This window comes from Acanthisitta chloris, unplaced genomic scaffold (genome assembly GCF_000695815.1).
Source record: "Acanthisitta chloris isolate BGI_N310 unplaced genomic scaffold, ASM69581v1 scaffold3486, whole genome shotgun sequence".
Lineage (NCBI taxonomy): Eukaryota > Metazoa > Chordata > Aves > Passeriformes > Acanthisittidae > Acanthisitta > Acanthisitta chloris.
In genome coordinates, this window is record NW_008678595.1 from 40,687 (window position 1) to 58,592 (window position 17,906).

Consider the following 17,906-nt stretch of genomic DNA (forward strand, 5'->3'; position numbering starts at 1 on the left):
CAAGCAGGCTAGGAGAATGATTAGGAAACTACACTTTGTTTACACTTGCTCTTGAGGCTGTAACTCAATAAGGAAAAGATGAAAGTGGAAAAAAAAACCAAACAAATTCCCGTAGACTGTGTTACTGCAAACCTTTGGGTAATGAAGTGTACAGAAAGTGTGCAGGGAGGAATTGGGTTGATGTTTTGTTACTTTCCTTGTGAGAGTGGTGAGGCACTGGCACAGGTTGCCCAGAGAGGTTGTTGCTGCCCCATCCCTGGCGGTGTTCCAGGCCAGGTTGGATGGGGCTTGGAGCAACCTGGTCAAGTGGAAGGTGTCCCTGGGGCTCATGGCAGGGGGGTGGAACTGGATGATTAATAAGGCCCCTTCCAACCCAAACCTTGTTAGGATTCTATGATTCTATATTTAATACCACATGAAGTTTTGTCTTCAGGGTTGTGAGGTTCATGGTGCTCTATGTTGTTTTTGACTCTGCCGTGCCTGAGGGACTGTCAGTCTGCATGGAAATTTGTAGCATTACTGATCCTGGTAAATCACAGAATCATTTAGGTTGGAAAAGCCCTTTAAGATCACCAGCTTCAATTATTAACCCTCACTGCCAAAGCCACCACTAAATCGTGTCCCCAAGTGCCACATCTACATGTCTTTTAAATCCCTCTATGGATGGTGATTCTACCACAGACCTAGACAGCCCTTTCCAGTGTCTGAGGTAATGTATTGCAGGATTCATTGAAGTTTGTAATTTGGGGTTTTAATCTGTGTACCAGAGGCTTGGGGTTTTTTAGGCAATTCCAGAGACCTCTTTAGTTCTGCTTTGCTTCAGGCCTCTAAGACAGCTCAAAGTCTGAAAAGGTATGAATTAGTAGTGGGAGGGGAAAAAGAAGCCCCAAAGCAAATAAAACACAAAGAAAACCCTACTCAAAGCAAACCCACCACCACCAAAAAAATTAAATGTTGTTCGAGATAAAATAAGCTGTTCCATGCTCAGGAATGGAAATGTCTTTATCAATAATTTGTCTTGTCTAATGCTAGTGCCAAAGTTCTCTGAGTTGTATACACTTGACTGCAAGTAACCTAATTGCTTAAAGTGCAAATTCTAAGCCCAAATGCAGGATCTGTCTCCGATAAGAAATAGTTGGAAACTGCTAATGCATGAGTGTCTCTTCTATTTTGTTTTTCCTATTCAGAGCTGTAGGATTCCTGCTTTTTCTGGCCTGTAGTTCATGCTTGAGTGTTCTAGCATGCTGTTGAGCCACAAATACCAGAGAGCTTTAGCAGGGCTTGAGAAAAAGCTACTATTGCCAGTTCTTGCCTTTAGGGAGGGTGAGTGGAAATGTTGTGCTTCAAATGTAGAGGAAATTGGGACCTGAGTCACAGAGAAGATGGCTCCAAGTGTCTGCGAAGGGGGAATCACCAGCAGAGAAGTAATTGGGGGAGAAACTTTGTCTGGAGATCTTTTCCTGCTAGGTTGTCCCATTCTCTGCTGGTAGCCCGTGCTTCTTGTCCCCCTTTAGGAGCAATGGAAGGGCAATCTGGCTCTGGGGCAAGTTGCAGTCTGGCACAGTGCTTCGTAGGCGTGAATAAGAAGTTCCTTGACATGGTTTGGACTACTTTATCACTGCCATGGTGTGTTTCTGAGGGAATTGGCCCAAGGGACCATGGTAGCAGCCCAGATAGAGCTCTGCGCAGGATAACGTGCTTTTTGGGCACTCCTTCTAGCAAGGTTATTGGAGTGGTGTTAAGTAGAGGTGTTCTCCAGAGCAGCCAGCCAGAAGAGTTCTTGCATTTTGGACCTTGTTGATGAGTTAGTGTGTTTGACTTCGGCCAAGAGACCTGCCTGAACTCAGGGAGACTATTTCAGTGTCTTCCCCCTTCTTTGGCACAAGAGCCTCTGCTCTTGCCACGATGCAACGTGCAGCTTTGCAATCCACGATACCTAATGCTATTAGAATGGTGATTGGGTAGCTGGCTCAGGTTTCTGGCTAAGCAATTTCCAGCATCGAGTTTCCAGCATCAAGTATCCTGGTGTGACTTGACTAGCTAAAATTATTAGTGAAGAAGCAATCATTAATCTCTCCTGAAACCAGCAGGTGTCCTGACTGGAACAGTTCTGTCTGAGCTATTGCTGAGGCTTTGCTGTACCAGTGCTTCCAGTAATGTGATTTTAGTGTGTCTCAGGGAGTGATGGATTTATCTCCTTCCACAGTGCCTAGTTGCCTTGTGTTGTTTAATGTGCATAAACTTTCTTTAAGCTGAAAGAGGGTACATTTAGACTGAATCTTAGGAAGAGATTGTCTCCTGTGAGGATGATGGGGCACTGGCACAAGTTGCCCAGAGCAGCTGTGTCTGCCTCATCCCTGAAGGTGTTCAAGGCCAGCTTGAATGGGAGCTGGAGCAACCTGATATAGTGGAAGGTATCCCTGCCCATGGCTGGGGGTGGAACTAGATGATGATCTTTAAGGTCTCTTTCAATCCAAGCCATTCTGTGATTCTGTGATATCTTCTCTAATGTTATGTGAGTGATAATAAAAATGGATATAGACTCTATTTCCTAGAAGGGCCAGGATCAGGGCAATGAAACAGAACTGAGGCACTGAAGACTATTTTCCTAAGGGAAAGCCTGAATCCTGTGACAGGGCTGGAGCTGAACCCTTATGACTGGCATTAAGGTACTGATGGTGATGTCATGCGCAGCTCGCTGAGGTTGTGTTGATTGTGATGTGGGCAGATAACCCACATTGAATGCCTTTGATTAATTTCTGCTGTTCCTCAGCTGTCCTTTAACTTTCTCCTTCCAATGTTATGCTTCTGATTTTTTTTCTCACATGCATGAGAGAAGTTGGTGACATGAAGCCACTCTTGCTCCTCAGCTCTGTGGCACTCCTGATGATGCTCTCAACCTTTCTCATACCTTCATGGATGCCTCCTTCCATCCACCTTGTGAAACCCTGTCTATATCATTTGGCCTCTTTGCTGCTTTTGAACCTATATCCTAGGTTGGACACTGCATGCTAGACAAGCTGAAATAAGTTACCTTAGAGACCTATGGTGACCCCATGAACACCTGTATTACAGATGGTGATAGCTGCCTTAATCTGCCCTCATGCAGTGGTAATTTGAGCCAGACTCATTGCTTGCAGTTATATGGGCTCTTAGGTGGAGCTATTGTAGCTGTGTCAGTGTCTCCTACGAGCAGATGGTAACAAAGCCTTGAGGGTGGGAGCTGAAATCCTTCAGAAAATCCTCCCTCTCCAGGATGCTGTGTAAGAAGTGATTGATGCAAAGTAAAACAGTGTTAATTGCAGTGGATGTGTACTGACAACTTGATAGTTGCTGTGATAATTACAGTAATTAGGGAGATGTTAGCATTTTTTCCCTGTGTCTAGGCTATAAATAGGAAAGGTAGAGTGTGCATGAGAGGAGGGGATCCATGAACCAGACTCTGGGCTGGCCCTATACCTTGGGGGAGAACATGCCCCAGTCCTGGTTGTGGAGGCAACTTGGTGTCAGGTTTGTGAAAGCAGTTTAGAGCTTGATGCTTGCTGAGCTTAAGGGGAACTGAGAGTTTAAATGCATCTTGTCAATCTGGTTCTCAACATCATGAATTCAGGCCTGGCTGGTTTCCCATTGGAAGGAGGATCCATATAACAAAGTTCAGCTGTTTTCTCACTAACTCAAGCTGTTGAGGGACAGAACAGGACTGTCAGTCCTTCTAGACGAGTACTGAGAGTCTTGTGTGTGTGGATTTCCAAGGACTGGGAAATGGGAATGATGCATTTGTAGTCTGATCACTCAACAAACTTCACAGCTGACAAATACAGAGAGGAGTTGAGGTTCTGTAACACACCAAGGCCAACAAATCTGGGACAGCAGAAGGAAACAGCAGAGAGATTAGAGTTTCAGCCTCTGCAGTCTTTTCCTTATTGATTTAAAGCTAAATGTTATTCACAAAGGAGGAAAACTTCCTTGGGAGTGCAAACAACAGAGATTTAGGAAGTATCAAAAAAATTATTGGCTGGATGGCATTCCTCACCTCCCACTTCAGGCTCCCCAACTGAGAGGGCTGGGAAGAGATGGTTCTCAGTTTGAGAATAACTGGATTAGCTTGCACTGAGATTCATACTGGTAACTTTTCATGCTGCTGAGCTCAGAGTCCCTTTTCCCATGTTTCTGCAAACTTCTTGAATTATTTAAAGAGGATTTTAAATGTTACCTTAAGCAATTTTGCAAACTTATATGCTTTATCCTAGGCAAAAATACCATATTTTAAAAAAAAATCTTCCTTTCTGTGCCAGTGTATAAATGGTATTTGGGATTCACCTAAGGGTACTCTGTTAGGGTAAGCCTTGAAAGTGCATTATTGTAGAAAGCTTATTTTCTTCTGTAATGTGATCCAAATGGTCAATGTTATTCTAGAATCATTGATTGGGTGGCAGAAACCTCAGCAAAACTGTTTGTGGATGACACAGATCATAGAATATCCTGAGTTGGAAGGGACTCAAAAGGATTACCAAGCCTAGCTCCTGTCCCTGCACAGGACAACCTGAACAATCGCACCATGTGCCTGAGAGCATTGTCCAAATGCTCCTTGAGCTCTCTCAGGTTTGGTGCTGTGATCACTGCCCTGGGGAGCTGTTTCAGTGCCCAACCACCCTCTGGGGGAAGAACATTTTCCTAATATCTACCTAAACTTCCCCTGCTAGAGCTTCATGTTGTTCCTTTGAGTCCTGTCTCTGGTCACCAGAGCACAGAGATCGGTGCTGCCCCTCCACTGCCCCTTGTGAAGAAGCTGAAGACCCCAATGAGGTCTGTCTCTCCTCAGTCTCCTCTTCTCCAGGCTGAGCAAGCCAAGTGCCCTCAGCCTCTCCTCACACGTCTTTCCCTCTAGACCCTTAATCTTCATAGCTCTCTTTTGGATGCTTTCTAATAGCTTTGTACCTTTCTTATGCTGTCAGGTGTTGTGTAAAGCTGCCTAATGCTCTGATCTTTTCCTATCACAGTACCTGAAATTAAAGAATTTTGAGGAGGAAGTCAGAGCCCACCGAGACCTGGATGGGTTCTTGGCCAGAGCCAGCATCATCCTTGATGAAACAGCCACGTCCTTGGACGATGTTCTTCGAGAGATGCTGAAACACTTTGCAGAAGATCCTGAAAACACGGAGCCTAGCTGCAACTTTGAAAAAATCATGAGCACTTTATTCACAGATTCAGGGACCCCACGAGAAGGGAATGGTAATCAGCTCCTGATTTGCTTTGGCTGGTGGGCTGCTCTTAATTTGCCATCCTTTCCATTGGTGGTGTGTTGAGCACTCCCTGCCTGGTCCCCAGCTTGTATGTTGCATGTGACACTGGGGGTTGATTTTTTTTTGTTGGTTTTCCCCCCCCCCCCCCCATGTTGCTCAGACTGAGGGTCTCATGTCTCCAGGGTTTTTGTGTTTTGGTGGAGTCTTGCCCCTATTTCATTAAGATGACACGTAGTGGTGCTCTCTGGGGTGAGAAGTCTACAGCACTGGAGTGTCTTGTCTGTGTGGACCCTTTAGGTGTGCTTGTCCTCAGACAAGGGGCCAGTGTTCCTCAGCCAAGAGACACTTGCTGGTGTTTCTTCAGAAATTACTCCTCTGCCTTGTGATTCTCCATCTGAATTCACACAGGCTGGGGAATTTTGCCTGCTTTGGATGAATAACTGGGGAGGGCTGAGCCTTTGTGTTGCTCCCAGCCCACTGGAAGGGATGAGAGGCATTTTGTTTTCCACTAGTAACTCAACCAGGGCAGCCCTAGCCAAGGTGTTATTGGCTCACTTGTCACTTTTAGCTATCAGCAAATGTCATAGTGTAGTCTAAAAAGCTGCCTTTTAGGCCAAGATGTGAAGAAGCTTAACTGAGCATTGTTTCTCTGTAGGCACCCATGATGTTTCAGAGTCAACAGGAATGAATATACAAACATGTACATCGCACCTCAAATGTAACTGTCACAGCCTGAGTGAATTTGTTTAACAGATATGTCAAGTCCTGAGCATGTAGTAAGCATGTTCATGCTTTGGTTACTTCTTGCTACCTGTCTTAGAGCTTTGCATTTATAATCTCTTTAATTTAGGCTTTCTGCCAATAAAATAAAAATAAGTAGTGCCATAAAATAATCTGAGAGCAGTAGTTGGGATGAGGGGGAGAGAGGGCAGGGGATTCGGAAGATTGATGCCTCTTCCAGTCCTGTCTGTGTGTGTGTGTGTGTTGGATAATGCTAATCTAATAACCTAATACTGCAGTAGGTTGATGTTGGGAGGAGAAAGCAGCTGCCTTTGCAAGCTGTGAATAGTTTAAGGACAGAATTCCAAAGCATCAGGACAAATGTTTCCATCTTTCTCTGTCAGCCCCCACCCCTGCATCAATCCACTGTGCAGATAAATAAGAATGCTTGGGATTAGTAGTTGGCTTGTATTTAAAAGGAAATGTTGTTTGCAGTGGCAAACCGAATGTGGACATCGTGTAACATTTGCCTCTCTTCTTTTCCTAGTTCACCTCTTATCAGATACAATTCAAGGGGTCACAGCGACAGTCACGGGGGTGCAGTACCAGCAGTCCTGGCTCTGTATCATGTAAGTACCTGGGTTGGAGGAGCAAAATCCACTGTGAGTGCCCTGAACTTGTAACATTTTCGGCTGCTGGGAAGCATAGAGGTTCAGAATGTGTCCTTTTAAGTCAAGATGGTGATGTCTTCCCCATCCATCCTGGCCTGTGGGGTCTCAGTATTTAGCTGCTTCTCTTTGCACTTGGACGAGCAGTAGCCTGGGCAGAGGTGACCACAGTCTCTACAGAGCATTAAGTTCTTGGATGCTATAGAAATCTGGTGTTAACAAGCTAAGAATGCTGAGAAAACGAGCCAGAAAATGCTAATTACTGAGAAATGCTAATAAAGGCACTTCTCAAAGGGACAAACTGGTTCATGGACTGCTTTGCCTGCCAAAGTCTGGGAGCTTGTACCAAAAGATTTCTTGGGTTCTTTGATGAAAACATCTAAACTTTGTAACTGAAAATTGAAGGCAGACATTCCACACTATTTAGACACTGATTACTTTGTCTGACAATTAATTCAGATGCTGATTAACTTTCAACACCATTAAACATTGGTGCAGACCCTTAAGACAGTAAGGACCCTGTCACCTGGGATTTATGAGATGTGCTGGCTTCATCCCAGCTTCCACTTGCCCAAAACTGGGCTTTGAAGTTGTTATTTCAAAGTCAGGCATGTGGGGTGAGCCAGTGTGTCCCTTCACAGAGGACATGCCAGGACTGACTCACTGGGCCAACCAAAGCAATGCCATCTTGACTCTGCCTCTTGCTTTATGCATATGCAGTCTTGAAGTCAAGTTGTCAAGAAATATGTTAATTCCCAGAGAAATTACTAGGATATGTTTGATAGGTGCCTAAAGGCATGCACACATTTTAGCCTTCACAGCCAGTTTACTAGGACAACTGTCACAACAGCTTTCCTTCTACTAGTAGTTGTTGTCCTCCCTCCTGTTTATGACTGGGAAAAATACAGAGGATTTTGCCTTGGAAATAGATGATTGTTAAAAAAGTATAACAACAAAATAAAACCAAAACAAAAAACACTCCAAACAGCAAGAAAAAAACCTCACCATTGTTTTTAGTCTCTTATGAAAGCCGAAGATGTGATTTCTATATGAGAAAGAAACTACTGGATATCAGGGCTGTGTCCTGTGAAATAGGTGAACTGGATGATGTCTGTGTTCCATGTGCTACTGTCAGCTCTACTTTTACACCTGACATGCCCAGAGCAGCTTGCACAAAGAAGAAAATGAGTTCATACAGTATAATGTCCTCAGCCAAGAGGGCTTCTGAGCATTTTTTCCCCTTTGAATGCCACAGGTAGTATAGAAGCAATAAGGATATGTATATCCTACTAATGTAGGGGATGGAAGTTTCCACTGTGGGATGTGACACAGCTCTATGGAGAGTGTTGACTTAGTAACAAAGCATTCTGGAGGTCATGTTACAATGCTGTGATTACATACATGAGACTGAAAAGGGTGGGTTCAGCCTGGTGTAGGAAGTGAGCCAATGCTTTAAATGCATCCATGTGAGTAATTCTGGCTTCCATGACAAGAGATGATTTGAAAAATAAGCTCACAGCCTGAAGGTGTCTTGTGCAAAACTTTCCTTGTTTCTTCCTTTTGTTGCTCTGAAGAGGGAGAAGAAGTGGGAAAGCAGTGATGAGTTATTAACTATAATTATCTAATTGTTGCACTGGATTTTTGCTGGAGCTATTGTGCAACAGATTGGGAACCATATTTTTAGATCTTACATTTTTCTTGAAATCAGATTGCAAAACAACTTCCAAACCTCTGAAGTAAAAGGAATTTATTGATGGAAGAAAATTTTCCATATGAGTGGGAAGAACCTTTAAGATATCTGTCGTTCTTTAGCCTTGCATTTAGTCTATACTCTTTGCTAAATTTTAAATCGCTGGTTTTGTGCACCTTAAACAACTTTTTATTCCTAGTGGATGAGATAAAATTGAGTATCATGTTAGGATTATATTCGTGAGGCAGAGCAGCTCAGAGTTGTGGTTTTGGTAGTGTTGCTTCTGCATTGATTATGAGGGGAAATATTAGAGTTGGAATGAGCTTAGAGTCAGAAAATGTGTAGGATTTTCCCTGAGTTGTGCTGACTCTGGCTGCAGAAGAGCATTCCTAATGGAGACAAAAATGTTGTTCCCTTTCTTCTGTGCTGGAAAGAAAGGCTGCTCTTTCTTATCTGACTTATCCTTTGTGGCCAGAGTGGTGGGGGAAACCTAGGGTCAAGTAGTTTTTCTGCTTCTCTTGGAATTGGTGCTTTCCTGATGGTTTCTGGTCTAGTGAAGCTCCAGCAAGGTCAGATGTACCATATGGATCTGGGCTTTAGCCACATGGCAGAACAAACCCTTGAGGAACTGAATACCTCAAGGTTTGAACGTGCCACCAAAGTGCAGGAAAACAGGTGGGTCCTAATTCACAATAGGCTTTAGAGCTGTTTTTGTCAAGATATGACCAAACCCTGATCTTGCTGAAGCCATAGCAGGATCCATAAGCTTATGGAAACCTTGAGATTCTTCTATTAAAAGGGGGGCTGAGAGTGGCAGAGCTGTGCATTCCCCGTTGGCCAGCAGTATTCAGCTCTGGAAGAATGAAGGTTGCTGTTTGTGTACATGGTGGTTTTCTAACAGGAAGGCAAATCTTTAGTTAGAGATTAGCTTCATCAGCCAAGGAAGTGCTCTCATACCATAGAAGTCCTGGACACAACTCTTTCTTTCTCCTATTCATAATGTTTGCCAGAACAGGAAGATACAACTGGGATGGAGATCATTTACTGCTTCACTGTGAAGCTGCTGGTTGTTGTTTCATTAGAGACCCTGGGATGAGGGACAGCCAGACCTGTCCCAGAATGGGTAGTGCTGAACTACTATGCTCAGTTATTTAGCATGGGGAAGCTCAGCTGTTAGTAGGAGCTCAGGAGGTACTTTGGTGCCCCTCCAGCATGCAATGGCTGCAGCAGGTAGAGGTGCTGCCAGGAGACTGCTTGGAGGTCCCGTGTCCCACACAGACCTGCCATGTCCCAGAGCATGGAGCGGTGAACTGGATGCTTTGGATGTCTGGAATGGGAAAGGTGGAGAAGAAACTCCTGTGAGAGCTACTGGTTTTGATGCTGCACTGTTTTGTGTCTCAAAAGCCCAAGGAAGCCCCACCTTAATCTCAGAGGGTATAAGTGGCTCTCATTGCAAGCCAAGCCCTATCACACCCAATTGTTTCTTCCACTGGCTGAACTATAGAGATGAAAATCCCTAATGTTAAATTTTTTTCCCCTTGGATCAAGGGATATCTGATGTAAAAGTAACTGTTAACTGGTTGCTGATGCATCTCTCTCCCTGATGTCCCCCTAGGAGAAACACCAGCTGTGTGGGTTATAGAGCAAGTGCTCCCTGTGCTGAGTGGAACTCCCAGGCATCAGTTTCCAGGCTATATTCTTCTTGCCAGCAGATAGATATAATTGCTTTCTTCCAAAGCTGAATCCTTAGAAAAACATGAAAGCAAGCTGCTTCGTAGCCTGGATTGAGTAGTTGAAGAGCCGTTTCCTTTGGCTGGATTGATAACACACATGGATTGGTGGAGGACTTATTTTCGGTGCATTAAACTGATTTGCTAAAGCTGTTTTAGAAGGCAAAGCAGAGGAAGAAAAGCCTCTCCACCAGCAAAGAGTGGTTTAGTGGTTTGTGTGCTCTGTTGCTATAAAATTTCTTGCTCTGATGTAGTGTGTCATGGCAGTGATTCCTGTGGAAGAGTTTAACTTGGAAAAACCGAGGTAGCCTTTGAAAAACGTATACTGTGAAGTTATGTTGGATATCAAGCAAGGCTGCTGTTCAAATAGAGGCAAATTTGAGTATTAAGTTGTCAGATTTAATGTATAACTGATGGCTGTGAAAAGGTGTTACTCATGTCTCTCTCAACAGAAGTAATGCAAAGCTTATTTCACGTGTTTAAGGATTTTTCCAGACCTGAAGGTCTGTGGGTCTGTAGAAAACTCATGTTGCTGCTGATTTAGCCTTTGAGTAGATTTCAAATTTAGATGTTACTGTGTATTCCTCAGAATATTGACCCTTCTTTTAAAGGGCAAAATGGGATGCTATGGGAAATTAAACAGTTCAACTGTTTAAAACAAATATTTTCATTTAGAGGAATGATTACAAGATTTGAGTCTTGTAAACAAGAGCCTCCCCTCCAGAATTTACAACCGTCATTTCTCAAGTGTTCTTTGGGTTCTTTTAAGTGCCTCTCCATCCTTGTTGGCTGTCCCAGATTATGCTGGAGAGCTGAACCTCTTTCAGGTGCCGTGTTATGAAAAGGTCTCAAATTCAAGCCTTTCAAGCCTTTCATTAGAAATTTGGTTCCTGAAGGACAAAGATGGCTTGTTTCAGTGCTTGCAGCATGTGTACAGGGAGAAGATAGAAGTCTTTTCCAACTTTAATGATTTTATAAGGAGCTAAGACTATCACAGGATCCATCAGGTTGGAAAAGACCATCAAGGTTGGAAGAGATCATCAAGTCCAACCTGTGACCTAACACCACCATGTCAACTAGACCATGGCACTAAGTGCCACGTCCAGTGTCTCCTTAAACACCTCCAGGGATGGTGACTCCACCACCTGCCTGAGCAGTCCATTCCAGTGTCCAATCACCTTTTCTGGGAAGAAATTATTTCTAATGTCTAAGCTAAACTCTACCTGGAAGGGGAAGTTCACCCATTAACCCAGCACCACCATGTTCGCTACTAAACCATGTCCCCAAGTACCACATCTATGGCCATCATCTGTCAAGTGTTCTTTGAGTTAAGAGAACTGATTGATTTTTCTTTTAAGTGCCTCTTCCACCTTTGAGCTGTCCCAGGCTGTGCTGAAGAGCTGAAGCTTCAGTGGGTGTTGTGTTCGGAAAAGGAGTTCCGAAAACACATTGACCTATAGGAAATACTTTCCCCTGGAGGGATGAACTGCTAGAGAGAATGAGTCTTTCTGGAGCCCAGCAAGGGGCAGTCACCAGTTGAAAACGACATCCAACTTGGAGTGATGTTGTGGCTGAAATCACCCCATGCCAAGCTGTGGGTGATCTGGCTGGTCACAGCTTCATTCCTCACTTGCAGATTCTGGTTTATGAAAGTTTGTGCCTGGAGCTGCTCTGCAGAGCAAGATCTATTTGCAGTGGATGAGAACAAGAAGTGTCATTGTTCTGCGTGGGGACAAGGAAGAGGCTGCTTGGCTGATTACCTCTGCTGGGCACTTTATCTTACTGCAAGGGATAATTTGTTTCTGAATTAACTTCCTTTCTTGCCCTGGTTAAAGAGGGTTTCTGTTTCTTAGGTCTCCATGCTTTGACTCTTTTTATGATTTGATTGAGAAATGTGTTATTACTCTGATAACATCTTGGGTGTGGGGCAGACCTGTGGCCTGTGGGACTCAGTGTAGCAGTGATTTTGGTGAAGCACTGCCAGTTCTCACTGTCCCAGTGCCACACTCAGCACCACCAGATATAGAGAGGAGGAGAGCAAAGCAGAATTTATGCTATAATTTAAATGCTCTTTTCATGAGCTCAGTTACTGGAGGATCAAGATAAAACTGCTGAGAACTCAACCTGACATCTCATTAAATCATAATCTACTATTTCCTTCTGTGACTAATACTGGGTGAAAATAGAATTTTTAAATTTTTTTTTTAGCTTTCTGGCCAAACTAAGAAAGAATCAAATGCAGCTCAACTCAAACTAAAAAGGAACTTGGAGTCTTTGGCCAAACCAGGTTTGATTTAGAGTCAGCTGAAAATGTCTTGCTGGTTCTCAGGATTTTTTGGGCTTTGGCTATTTACCCTTCAGGTTTTTTTCTTAGAATTTGAGTGCTACTTGAAAAAAGTTGTTTCATTTTGAAAGTGACTCTCCTCTTGGCCTGAGCTTTGAATTTTACCTGCAGTCTTGCTTAACTTGAGATATCTCCATGTGAACCATGTAACTGGTTTTTGTCCTTTCCAAATACTTGCACAAGTCAAGTATTGTGCACAAGTCAAGGTTTGTGTTATATGTGTATCTGGATTCTGTAATTAAAACAAAAATGGGAGCTCTAAGTGCTAGACCAGGGAATAGGCTTTGTCAGCTAAATAATGGCTTAAATGTGAAGAAAAGCTTTAGATGTTTAATGATGCATGGGCAGAAGTGACTTGGCCTTGCACAGAAAGTACTGAGACAGCATTTTTTCCCAAAAATAAATGGATTTAAGAGAGGGAGAGGAGTCTCAGTGCAGGAGAGGCTGCATTCTGCACAATGCACTGTTTCTTCCCTCCATGAAGCAGTGCTCAGGTATATAACACCTTCTCTGTGGCACCTGCCTAAACCTGCTTTTAATCAGGTTTGCCCTCACTAAATCAACTCCTGTTTGATTTGTAAAGATATTCACCTAAATCGCCTGTGGGTTCACCTAACTAGGTTGGAAAGTTTTCAGTGGTCCCCACTCAGTTTTGCTGGATGTTGGGATTCAGATGCACATGTCAGTATCAATAGAGCTCTTAATAGAAGAGCTGGAAGACACTTTCACAGATGTAAGAAGCCTCAATCTCCAGCACTGTGGATAAAACTGTTTCAGATTGAAATGGTTAATGCTGACAGTGAGTTTCTTGGTGTCTTGTAAATTTGCTCAGTGTTGCTAAATCTTTCAGTACTGCGAGAGCCTCTTCTTCCACACTTTCCCAGTCCTCCAAGTAAAGGAAACTTGGACTCCTGATTTAGAGAAACACAAGTTTTTGGTGTGGCTGCCAGGAAAATTAGGTTGTATGTGAAAGTGGTCCAATAACAAAGAGAAGCCTTTTAGAGTCAAGTTTTCCCTCTGAACCCAAGAAGCCCTTGAGCTGAAGTGGGGTTATAGACCTGTGGACTGGCATTGTTGGCAGCACTCTTGTCTCTGGAAAACATGGCCCTGAAGACAAGTTCATGGAGCTGAAACATAACCCAGTCACTTGAGGGAGAAAGCTAACTACAGAAGAGCATGTGGCTTGCTTAATTATTGCACTGTGGAGTAGGTTTCTTCGATTAACTTTATACTTTGGTGGTTTCATCCTAGGTTAGGTCCTGCCTGATAGGCAAGGTAGGAAAGATGTAGTGTCTGGGAAGTGTTAGTATAGCTCTCTGAGGAACAGGTAGCTGATAACTTCTTCTGACCGTGACTGGAATAGAAATGATGTTCAAAATGCCCAGAAAACTTTCATTTTCAATACAAATTAATTGGTCAGCTCAACAGCTGTGGTATGAAAATGCTGAGAACAGAGCTCAAAATAAGGGTCATTTTTGCTAATGGTGCACTAACCATTCAGTGTTGGTGACAGTTTCACATGGATGAAGTTGTGAGAAAAGGTGTTGGACCACTTGAACATTTTGCAGTTAGTCTAAAGCCCAGAGTTTGTGTCTTCCCTGTTGGCTCATTGAACTGTAGCACAAGGAGACTTGTCTGCTGTCCAGCCACAGCTGGATTGCTACCAAGGGCTTTGATTTGGTTGTGAAAACCAGTGTTGTCTGTGCTGCTTTGATCCCTTCTGAGGAAGGACAAGGTTGTTGCAGATCCAGTCTATTGGTTTAATTGAGATGACTTGCACTTTATTTTCAGTTACCTTAGAAGATAATTATTTCTCATCTTAGGACCTGTCTTGATCCTTCTCTCTTTCAAAGCTGATCTGAGTATAAAAAGGACAAGGGACCATGGTGGAAGGGAGTTAGGAGAGTAATTAAGTACTGTCATCTTTCTTGTGACCTTTATTGTTCTAATTAAGCTGTTTGGTAGCTCTCTGACAAGTATTTTTGTCAGATTAATTGATACAAGTAGGCTGCTTTCAATCTGTGTCAGGAAGTCAAACTCAGAAAATACTTGCTGGTGTGATTTTATTCTTTTTTAATGTGAATTATGAAGAACTTGATAGGAAATGCTCCTGCCTAGTACATCTCCAGCCAAAGATCTTCAGGAGCTGTTAATGGAGCAGCCTTTAGGGTGCATAGGTGTGAAAATACATGTTAAAAGAAAAGAAATGGGCTGGGATTGTGGAATAGAACTTGAAGGAGAAATAAATACTCCTATAAGAGGACTGGGATAGTTGCTTGTTAGATGAATAAAAAGGAGAAAGCAAATGAAATAACTGTGAACCAGAAAAAAGGGGAGAGGGAAAAAAATCACTCTGAGGCAGGAAAGCACTTCCATACCTCTTCCAGTGTCAATAGGCAAACCCCAAGCCCTGTTGTACATATTTCAGCAGTGCTTTTTAGAACAGCTGAGAAGTAGTAGATGGCTTTAATGGGAACAGGAGAGCTGCAATCTGGGTTGGTGTTAGCTATCTCCTGCATCTGCACCAAGGCCCAGAGTTTCCCAGCAAGAAAAGTGACACCTAATCAGGTCACAGCTCTGTTTAAATATCCCAGGGTGGAGACAAACTTGGTCTTTCATGGCCTCCAGAGATGATCTCTGTTTATTTCAAACAACTTGTTGCTAGTTTTTGTTGTGGGAGTCAAAAATCCCAGCCCCAGCAAGGCTGGCTGGATTGCAGCCAAGGATTTCTCTCTAAGCTAAGCAGTAATCCTGCCTGCTGCCTCCTCTGTGGATCTGGAGCAAAGAGGTCAGCTTGGTTTCTGTAACTTGTACCACACAGGGGGAAAATAACAGCTGGGAGAAAAAATTACAACAGTGCCCAAGGCTAAAGTGGAAATAAATTGGTTTGGCCCTTGCCTTGATGTTTCCAGAAGTACTTGGGAGATCAGGTGAAATGAAGTGTAATTTGCTTTCCAATAATGTAGGTGTTTTTTTAATAAGAGGCTTTTTTTGTAGAAGCTTCTGTAGCTCTGCAAGTACTAAGGATGTTGCACTCTCTAATGTTTAGTTTCTTGGCTGTTTAAAAGCAGATGGATGGAGAAATACTCTTTGAAATCTTGAAAGTTATTTCCCATAAGAACATGGATGTCAAATTTTACAAAACAGGTAGCAAAATTGGCCTGACAATAACTCAGTCACTGCTGAAGACTTTAGCAGTCTTAAACCAACATCTTATGTTTCTCAGAGTTGGAATGTCTGTTTGTGAACCTCATGCACCAGGAGAGGACATGCCATGTGCCATGGTGCCAGGTCTAACGATGCCATTTTCCCTGACAGTTGCACTATAAAGTCCCTTCAGCGGCGTCACGTTTGCATCAGCCGCCTGGAGAGACCTCAGAACTGGGGGGAAAACTCCTGCGAAGTCAGATTTGTCATACTAGTCCTGGCTCCTCCTAAAATGGTGAGTACTGCGTTCATATTTGCTCTGGTGCCTCAGAGGGTTCTCCCAGGCCTGGTTTTCCCTTGGTCTCCATCTAGGGTTAATAATGATTATTTTTAAAACACAAGGGGATGTAAAAAGTTCTGAGATCTTTTCAGCAGTTTTCATGATGATTTATACTCTTTGTGAGGAGTAGATTACTCAGCTAAATCCTCATCTCCTGGCTTGTGGCCTGACTGGGAGAACACTGCAGATCAAGTGTCTGTAGTCCTCTTAAACATCTGTGATGCATGTATTACTCCACAGATTTTTTTCCCCCAGCTTTACCAGTGTAGCTGCTATTTTTGGAGGTATGGAATGCTGTTCCTGGTTAAAGTCATGCTTGTGAAAGGCTCTCATGAGTCTACAGCTGATGCCCCACTGGATTGCTTGCCAAACTCAATGGGTCTGACAGTTACCCTGAAGATATGGTTGCAGCAGCTGTAGATGATGTAACCAAGATGATGATGGGTTTTGAGCTCTCTTGTAGTATGGGTGAGACCTTTTGGGAGCTGGGCTGCTTTTAATGTCATGTCCCTGAGGTCCTTTAGGGTGTGCTTTTGGCACTTGAAACAGCAAGGTTAAAACTTGGTCGACTGTACTTACTGGTTCTTTGGTGTAGACAAGGCAAAGAAGTGGCACAGTAGAACACATTTACTGTAATCATGAATATCCTGAGTTGGAAGGGACCCACAAGGATCATCAAAGTCCAACTGCAGTATCACAGGGTGTGTCAAGATTGATTGGGGATCAACATCTTCCTAGGAAGCACTGGCTTGACCAAGATGGTGTGTTGTTCTAGCTAATGGTTGAATGGTTCATAGATTAAGACCTTTTCACACTTAAACTGGTTGTTTGCATCTTGGGGCTACTAGGTCTGTGCTCTTGGGAGGTGTTGGAGAGGTCGGGGACCTTTTCTGGAACAGGATATATCCTGATTCAACTTCCTGCCCTTCAGTGCTGTCTTTGTGACCTTGGGACTCCTGTCTGTCTCCTCCCCTTCACCACCACCCTTGTTTAAATGGAAATACTGGTGTTTCCTTCTTTCCCAGGATTTTTGGCCAGTGTTTCCCAACTGAGCAGTTCAGTGCTTTTGGCATAGATCTCAGCGCCAACAGGCTGAAAACATATTGATGTTCCTTATGAAAAGCAGCAGGCAAACAGCTGAACCTGTGTGCAGTTGCATTGATCTCTCCCTCATTGTATGGCAGCTGTTATCTCCAGCCAGCTACGTGCAAACAGCTCTGCATCCGCTTGGATCCTGAGAGATTGCAATTCCAATGGACAGCATCAAATTAAGGAAGGGGAGTGGAGGCCAAGCAGAGCTGCAGTTGCCAATATGCTTTTTACTTGAAATGAGGTGATGTAGCCAGCTCCAAGTATTCAGTTCTGCTACAGCAGTTAAAAGAATTAACCTGCTGACAGTAGCGGATTAAATGGGCCTTGCTTGGGAGGGGGGAAAAAAAGTCCAGAATATGGGCATCTGTTGTGCTGGGAATCGAGATCCTTGGCCTTTCTAATATGAAGGATGGAAAAAAACCTGGAATTTTCTTGCACATATCTGTGCTCTTTCTCTGAACTGTTCATCCTTCTCTCTGGGAAAGCAAGGAACAGGGTCAGCGTTGGGAATCGTGAAGTAATCCTTGCAGCGTCCAGCCCAAGGATAACTGCTGCTTAGAGGTGAAAGGTGAAGCCTCTCCTGTGGTAGCCAATCCAGGCTGGTTCAGTCTGAAAGGGTTACAAACTCTAAGAGCAAATCCTAGAGCAGGTTATCTTCACATAAATCCAAACCTTTCCCTAGAAACTTAAATTGAACGTGTCCTATCAAGTGTATATGAAAGGACATTGCTGGTGATGGACCCATAGAATGGTTTGGGTTGGAAGGAGGTGAAGCCTCTCCTGTGGTAGCCAATCCAGGCTGGTTCAGTCTGAAAGGGTTACAAACTCTAAGAGCAAATCCTAGAGCAGGTTATCTTCACATAAATCCAAACCTTTCCCTAGAAACTTAAATTGAACGTGTCCTATCAAGTGTATATGAAAGGACATTGCTG

The 17,906-nt window shown here is 43.5% G+C and overlaps 1 protein-coding gene across 1 annotated transcript in view; it reads left to right on the top strand.

The window, feature by feature from the left end:
• Positions 1–17,906, top strand: part of SLC4A11 (solute carrier family 4, sodium borate transporter, member 11) — a gene marked incomplete at its 5' end in the record, with an annotated part of 80,461 nt that overhangs the window by 23,006 nt on the left and 39,549 nt on the right. Inside the window, 4 exons of the mRNA XM_009076951.1 lie at positions 5,001–5,232; positions 5,899–5,961; positions 6,511–6,592; positions 15,714–15,837. Coding sequence (XP_009075199.1) covers positions 5,001–5,232; positions 5,899–5,961; positions 6,511–6,592; positions 15,714–15,837 — 501 coding nt within the window. The remainder of the gene's footprint in view (positions 1–5,000; positions 5,233–5,898; positions 5,962–6,510; positions 6,593–15,713; positions 15,838–17,906) is intronic.